At 35.5% G+C, this 8872-nt stretch overlaps 1 protein-coding gene across 1 annotated transcript; it reads right to left on the bottom strand.

Annotated features, from left to right (window-relative positions):
* Positions 1-7567: 7567 nt before the first annotated feature.
* On the bottom strand, positions 7568-8494 carry LOC118617777 (olfactory receptor 5K4). The gene has a single exon (XM_036243775.1). It carries the CDS (start codon positions 8492-8494, stop codon positions 7568-7570), a length of 927 nt encoding a protein of 308 aa, XP_036099668.1.
* Positions 8495-8872: the final 378 nt, after the last annotated feature.

The raw sequence follows: 8872 nt of genomic DNA, 5'->3' as shown, positions 1-8872 counted from the left end.
TTGATGTTTCTATCTCTCTCTCCCTCCCACTTCCTCTCTCTAAAATCAATAAAGAAAAAAAAAAATTTTTATTAGGGAGAGTATGAAGGCATGGATGATTAGCAAGAGTGATATACCACACATAAAATTGGAGTCCCTGAAAAGGAAAAGAAATAATGGAATACAAGTAATATTTAAAATTATAATCCAAGAAAATTTGGGGGAATAACAGAAGACTAATATACATTTTGAAACATACTGTGATAATAAAGAAAAGGAAATTCAAGATATATCCTAGTAAAAGTATTAGACTTCAAGTTAAAAAAAATTATCTTCACATTCACGTAGAAAGGAAAACAGAATAGCATCTCAACAGTAACATACAAAGCAAGATAACTGTGAATCAATATTTTCAATAAGCTCAAGGACAAAAGTGTGATACTTCTTTGATACTTAGGTACTTCTTGCAGAAGATACATCGTCGTTCCCGTCTCCTTGAGTGCAGTCTGGACTTAGTAACTTTACAGGGGAGAAACCTAGCAGACCCCACGTTAATCAAGTGATCAAGGTTCACATCATCAGTACTGTAATATGTCATGTTGACATCATGTACCACAATATGATACATTGAGAAGTACTCTTCTGTAATATTTATACTCCAAATCATAATACAAGTCTAATTATGATAAAATATCAGACAAACCGATATTTAGGGACATTCTACAAAATATTTGATTAGAAATCTTCAATATTGTCAAGGTCATAAAAGACAAGGAAACACTGATAGATTGGAAGAAAGTAAGGAGACATGAGAACCAAATGCCAACTAATGTCCTAAATTGGATCCTGGAACAGAAAGATGGCATTAGTGGAAACACAATAAAATCCAAAATATTGCATATAATTAACATCTTAATTTTGATCATTGTGCCATGATTATTTAAAAGATTAACATTAGGGGAACTTGAATGAAGTGCACATGGGAAGTCTGAATATCTAAAATAATTTTAAAGTAAAAACTTAATACAAATTTAAAAGAATAAACAGAGGAGAAAGAGAGTAAGTTCATTGATTGCCCCATAAATACTAGTCATAAGCAAATGATATTATTTAAAGCTGACAAACCAAACGTAGCATCATAATTACAGCACAAGGGGAATTGGATATGTAATAAATGTATTAACATAAAGGTGGCAATTAAAACTATAATTCAAACCATCTAAAACACAAAAAGAAATAAACAAAGTAAATAAAACAAGCATTATAAATAAACAATAAAGATAATATGATACAGTTGGTAAATATCAGTTAAATAATTTGAGAGTTTAAACCAAACACATAAGTCATGGAAATTAATGTAAATGGGATAATTTCAACTATTACAATAAAAAAGATTTGCTCCCAAAACAAACAAACAAAACACCAACCCTTAGCTTTATACTTTTACAAGATATAAAACTAAAACAAAACGATTTTAAAGGGTTTCAAATAAATGTGTGACGAGAGATGTATCAGATAAAGTATAGGAAACAATCTAAAAACTAATTCATAAGAGGCCAGTTGAATAAATAAACAGTGGAGTACTTCATGACTATAAAAAAAGAGAAATATCAGTACATATGACATGGAATAATTTCCAAATCATGTTGTAATGTAAAAGAAACAGATTAAGGTACAAAATGTGTGTGTGTGCACGCATGCTACCATTTGAGTGAGAAAGAAGGGGAAATAAAATTGTGTAGATATGCATGTATGTTTGTGTGTTTTCTTGGTTTTAAAAAATAACTGAGGAAGTATGGACCAGAAACGAGTGAACATGTTTGCTTACAGGGCCTATTCAGAAAAATATCAAATTCCCATTCTGAGGCAGAAAGTGCTCAAGTTTATCTTAGACATCTTGTACCAGAGAACAGAAAATTTATCAGACACTACTGCGGTCATATTAGAATTACTCAGATACCATCTTGAAGTTTTTGAGTTAAGTTTTTACATGCCAACTATGAGATATGGAATAATAATTATAATGGACTTAGGCTGATAAAACATAATAAAATCTATGGGTTCATAGTAATATTTAAAATGTTAATGATCTTCATAAGAAATTAGAAAGAGAACTTATTTTGAAAGCTGATAATTGACTTCCAGTCAAGATGGCGGCGTAGGTAAACGCGGTATCGCGTCCTCCCACAACCACATCAAAGTTACACTAAACTACAGAACAACCATCATTCAAAACCGCCTGAAATCAAGCTGAATGGAAGTCCTACAACTACGGAACTAAGAAAAAAAGCAGCTACATCCAGACCGGTAGGACAGGCGGCAGCGCAGCGGCGGCTGCGGCGAGACGGGCTGGTCCCACACCCAAGCGTGGTGGATAAAAATCAGGAGGCTCCCGCGGCTGGGAAGGTCCTTCCTGAGGACTGAGGGGTCCCCGTCCCACACCAGGTGCCCCGTTCAGGGTTCCAGTGCCAGGAAGAGAATCCCCATAACTTCTGGCTGGGAAAACCAGCAGAAACTGAGGCTCAGGGAAGCTGAAGCGGCTGGAGCCCCAGGCAGCTCCCTAAAGGACCCGCGCACGGACTTATCGGACTCTCTCCCTCTAAGCTCGGAGAGGAGGCAGCTCGAGGGGCGCCAGAGACACACAGGGAAGAACTGAGCTGTTTGGCACTGGAGCGAGCGAGGGCTGGAGAGGGGGCTTCCTCAGGGACAAACGTGCTGTCAGAGGCCTTTGTTCCTTTGGTGAGCCCTTCCCGGGGGCGGCACACAGCCGCCATATCTGGGACTCCCGCAACCTGGCTCACACTGGTAGCCCCGCCCTGCTGACTCCCTGAGGCCCCGCCCCACCCCACACAACTTTCAAGCCCACCCAAGCTGTTGCCACTTGCTTAACCATAGGATTGGCCGGTCTTGGATCCTGCTTCAGGTTTTTCCTAAATTCTTTCAAACGAGCAGCACCGGGTCTCAGCGAGCCCCATACCCCTCATTAAGTAATACACAGAAACAAACACAGGGAGGCAGCCAAAATGAAGATACAAAGAAACAGGTCCCAAATGAAAGAACAGAACAAAACCCCAATAAAAGAACTAAGTGAAAGGGAGATAAGCAACCTAACAGATACTGAGTTCAAAATACTGCTTATAAGGATGCTCAATGAATTTAGTGAGAACCTCAGTGAACTTAAGGAGGGCCTCAAGAGCATAAAAAAGGACCAGTTAGAAATCATGGATACACAGTTAGAATTAAAGGAGGCATTAACTGAAATAAAGAATAATTTACACAGCTTCAATAATAGAGTATGTAAATCCAAGGAGCAAACCATCGATTTGGAATATAAGGAAGCAAAAAATGCCCAATCAGAACAGCAAAAAGAAAAAAGAATCCAAAAAAATGAGGATAGTGTAAGGAGCCTCTGGGACAACTTCAAGCGTGCCAACATTCGCATCTTAGGGGTGCCCGAAGGAGAAGAGCGAGAACAAGAAATCGAAAACCTGTTTGAAACAATAATGGCAGAAAACTTTCCTAACTTGGTGAAGGAAACAGACATACAAGTCCAGAAAGCACAGAGAGTCCCAAACAAGATGAACCCCAAGAGGCACACACCAAGACACATCATCATCAAAATGCAAAAGGTTCAAGACAAAGAGAGAATCTTAAAAGCAGCAAGAGAAAGGCAGCTAGTTACCTACAAGGGAGTACCCATTAGGCTGTCAGCTGATTTCTCAAAAGAAACTTTGCAGGCCAGAAGGGAGTGGCAAGAAATATTCAGAGTGATGAAAACCAAGAACCTACAACCAAAATTACTCTATCCTGCAAAGCTATCATTTAGAATTGATGGACATATAAAAACTTTCCCAGACAAGAAAAAGTTAAAGGAGTTCATCACCACCAAACCGTTATTATATGAAATGATGAAGGGTCTTTTTGAAGAAAAAGATAAAATGTATGAACAAACAAAATGGCAATGAATACATATCTATCAACAATGGAATCTACAAACAAAATGAACAGGCAGAACAGAAACATTCTCATAGATACAGAGAACATTTTGTTGGTTGCCAGTTGGGAAGGGGGTTGGGGGAATGGGTGAAAAAGGTGAAGGGATTAAGAAGCACAAATTCATTGCTAGACTGACAAACCTCAAAGGGAAAGGGGTTGGGAGTGGGGGTGGGTGGGAAGAAATAAACCAAAGAACTTATATGCATAACCAATGGACACAGACAATAGTGTGGGAAAAGGTGGGAGGGGGGCGGGAGTGGGGAGGAGGGGGTCAATGGGGGAAAAATGTGGAACATCTGTAATACATTTTACATCCAACAATAAAGATTTGGAAAAAAAAAAAGAAAACTGATAATTACATTTGTTAATTCTTCTTTTTCTATGGGAATTGTATCTATTTGTTGTACTCTTGGTTTTGTCTTCATTGAGAAAAGTTTTGAATCTATACAGTGAAATAGAGAGAGAAGGAAAGAGGAAGGCGGGAGTGAGGTAGGGAGAGAAAAAGAGTAGAGGAAAGGGAGTAGACAGGAGGTAAGGAGAGGGAAAGGGAGAGATAGAAAAAGAGAAGAGAACACATGGAAAAGGGGAGGGATGGAAAAGGAAAGAATAATGAAAAGAACCAAGAAAGCAAAGATAAAAGAAATAAAGATTCCATCACTATGTAGAAAGATGAATGAAGAAAATGGCAGAGATAGTTATTCTGAGATTTTATAAAGCCAGGTATAAAGAAATGTCTAAAGGTTTCCAGGAGACAACAAAGGAATGGGAATCAGAATGACATGCAATTTCTCAAAAGTAGCACACCTTGCTACAGTATAAAGGAAGAATGTCTTCAGTGTTAGAAAGAAAATTATTTCAAATCCAAAATTTTATAGTAACCAAATTAGTAATCACGTGTAAAGAAAGAACAAAGATCATTCGCAACATGTCCAGACTCCAAATCTTAACTGGCAAGAGGCAACTAAGATTTCTTAGCAAAATGAGAGAATGACCTCTGAAGAGGAAGAGAGAGACTTTGAAAACAGTCTAAGAAAGGAAATCAGCAAAGGAAAGTCTCAGCAGGACAGCTGATCCATTGGGCCCAGAGAACCATCTCTCTAGACCAGAACAGGAAGAAAGGGCACCAGGAAAACATCTCTAAGATAAAAAGGAACAAAATATTATTTTATACAGTTGATATTTTAAGGAAGATATTTGATAGACACATGATGTATCTAACTGAAAACAATGGAAGATAAAGTTTTATTAACATGTTTAAAAGTCCCACAACAATCATACAGAAAAGAAAATATACACATGGTACAAGAGTTGTTTCAGTGGTGAAAAATATTTGCACGTCCCTAATAAAAACTGATTATTGAATTATTGAGAATTGTGATATATACCATTAAGGATGAGAGAAGTTGGGAGGGGTTAATAAATAAATAAATAAATATTAATTTATCAAAACTAAGAAATATAAAAGGTAAATTTTTAGAGAAATTGTTAAAACAATTACAAAGTGGCTGTAGCTAAAATGTAGAGGTCTTGGTGAGCAAATGACTAGCCATTTCAGAATGCACCTTTTAGTACTATTTTAAAAATTGGTTTTTAAATGAAAATTTAAAACTAAAAATAAAATAAAAGGAGCAACCGAGAGGGAGACTAGTCTGAATCATTTGGTAACGTGCAGGTGAGAGATGATTGCAGCACGAAATTGCGTGCAGATAAAATGCAAATGGGGAGATTTGGGCACATTCCAGATATATTTTAGAAACAGAGTTGACAGATCTTGTGAGTGTTTGGATGTAATAACATGAGTGTTTGGATGTGATAACAAAGAGAGGTGAATTGCTCCTATTTCTTCCTTGCCCAACTGGTTGGAGGCTGCTACCAACAAAACAGAGACCTGGAAGAACCATGTTTTGGGGAATATTTGAGAGTTGCTTTTTGATCATGTTAAATTTAAGATGTCTTTGAGACATTTGAATAATTATGTTCTGCTTGACAGTTGGATACATGAGTCTGGAGACCAGAGGACATTTCAGAACTAGAAATATACATAATGAGTCATCTTCATATTGATGATATTAAAGTTCATTAAAAATATATGGAGTCACATGAAAAGAAAGGATAAAAAGAACAGAGAATCTTATATCTTAAACTTGCAGAACCTTAACATTCAGACTATGGTTAGGGGCAGAGAGTCTTTTTTAATTATAAAAGTCATTACTGATTAGTTTAATTACTTCTTAAAATGTCTCTCTTTCCTACTAGAATGTAAGTGGAGACATTGGGACTGTCTGATTTCGTTTTTGTTGGGTAGACTGGAAATAGACCTCTCTGCATGTGCAAGTGCCTATGGGTGTATGACTGTGTGTGAACTAAAAGAAATCATAAGGAATCAGTGAATAAGGGAAGTAAAGTGCAAAAATTTAAACTATTAAAAAAAAAGAAAAAAGGAAAGAGAAAGCAAAGAGGAAGAGGAGGAGAGAAAAGAAAAACAGAAAAAGAAATATTGATAGTAGATCTCAGATTAAGAAATTTTAAATAAAAAAGCATAAGAAATTATACAATATAAAAATAAATATATATGAAGATATAAAATTTAAATTTTTATCAATTATAAATAACAAATATTAAACTACTATTAATATACGAAATCATTTGCCACAAATAGTTTCAATACTTTACTATCTTTTCTCTATGAATAGTTGTATAAATAAATTGGGAAATAACAGGAATCCTTAAAGAAAAAATGAACAGATAATTCATAGAAGTAAAAATGACCAATAAACACAAACTATTAATTAATTTTACTATTATTTACAAATATAGAAAATAAAACAGTAACTTTATTAATGTTTTTCAAAGCTTATTGAGTGTTTACTGTGCAAGTTGCTGTTCTATATTTCATAATGCATAACATGATTGATACTTGTAAAAAGATAAAGGACCTTAATCATACTTCAGGCTAAAGTAGATCTTAATCTACTATAGCCAACTTGTTATAATTCATTATTAATTAATCTGCAAAATGTGTGTGTGTTTCTTGTCATTCCATTTCGCTCTCTATTCATGGGTCTTATTTAGATTAAACTTCATTACTTTAAAAATAGATTAATGCAATTAGTTTTCTTCTAGTCTCTCTCCCCCAAAACTAATCTACATGTGACTGCCAGGTCAGTTTCCTGAAGGTGAAATGATCAGACTCCCGTCAGAAAATTTAAAATATTTCAAATACTCTACATAGGATTAGATATAATGTCTTCCATTAACTAAACAAAGTTAATCAAGGCAGACTCTTCTACACATTTAAATATTTAATTTTGATGTTGTGTTGATTTATTGAGGTTTGGAACACAATTCCATGAGAGTAATGAGAGTTGATAATGAAAGTTACCATCAAGTTTCCTCCTGTTTTACTTGGTAATGGTGGAATTTGGATTAAGATTTGCCAGACAGTCTTGAAATTCCATTCATATATCTTTAAAAAAACAGTCTAATGATTTAGAGATTATTATTTTATATAAAAACAAATTTGTCTTTTTCTATGTGCCTTATCTATGCAACCATATTAATAAATTAAAATGTTTTCCATTGAGAATAAAGTTCATTTAAGAATGTGATTCCTCATAATTTTTTTCAGAACATTTTTCACTTCCTTATTTCTCAGGCTATAAATAAAAGGGTTTAATAAAGGAATTACTATTGTATAAAAAATTGCCACTGGTATATCTTTCTCCCCTTCCTCAGATGGTCGAATATACATGAGAAGACAAATGTAGAATATTGAGACAGAAAGAAAGTGGGATGCACAGGTAGAAAATGCTTTACATCTTCCTTCTTTGGAGTTCATTTTGAAAACAGTAAAAAGGATGCAAATATAAGAAATCAAGACCGTGGCAATGGTGAAGATTTGAATTGGCAGTGAAAAAATATATATCATTAATTCATTGATATAAGGGTCAGTACAAGAGAGTCTATAGAGTGGAAGGATATCACAAAAAAAATGGTCAATTTTATTAGACCTGCAGAAAGTTAACCTTAATAGAAGCCCTGAATGGATCATAGAATGCAGGTTACTAGCTATAAAGGTCCCTATGGTCATCTGAATGCAGAGTTTCTTTGACATCATGGTGTAGTACTGTAGTGGGCTACATATGGCCACATAGCGATCATAAGCCATTGCTGCCAGGAGAAAGCAATCTGCAGTTTCAGCAAGACAGAGAAAATAAAATTGTACCATGCATTCATTGAAGGAAATCTTCCTGTCCTCAGAAAAGAAGTTCTCTAACATCTTGGGGGTAATGGCACAGGAACAAAAGGAATCCATTAGAGCAAGGTTGCCCAGAAAGATGTACATTGGTGTGTGAAAACGACAATCCATAAATATCAATGCCACCAGGCCAAGATTACCCATCATGGTGATCAGATAGATGGCAAAGACCACCAAAAACAGAAGGTTCTTCAGCACTGGGTGATCTGTAAATCCTATGAGGATAAACTCAGTTGTCGAGGAGTAATTTTCCTTGGCCATTCCTGGCTTCTTGGCTGAGATAAAAATGGTAGAGAAGTGAGATTTTAAAGTAGAGGGGTCTAATTCTCCCCTCTAATATTTCCATACACAAAAAGAAAAAACCTCTTTTCACTTATCCTATGCTGCCTCCTGAAAGCTAGCACACTCACAGTAAGTCAAGTTTGTGAAAAGAAAAGTATCACAGATAGTGTACTCAGACAGGCTAGTCTAGAAATGCTGGCACAGATTCCCAAAACAGAATAGCTGTTGTTGCAGAATTCCCCAATGCTGATGTAAAAATTCCTACTCAGTGTCTATAATTTGGCATTTCCAAAATTAAAAGACATTTTCTTATGGTGTCTTTTTCTCCAAGAAAAGAATAAACAAGTTTAAAATACT

The sequence above is a fragment of the Molossus molossus genome, unplaced genomic scaffold (assembly GCF_014108415.1).
Source record: "Molossus molossus isolate mMolMol1 unplaced genomic scaffold, mMolMol1.p scaffold_m16_p_5, whole genome shotgun sequence".
NCBI lineage: Eukaryota > Metazoa > Chordata > Mammalia > Chiroptera > Molossidae > Molossus > Molossus molossus.
The sequence above is the reverse complement of the archived record's forward strand: the minus strand, read 5'-3'. Positions and strand labels throughout refer to the sequence as shown.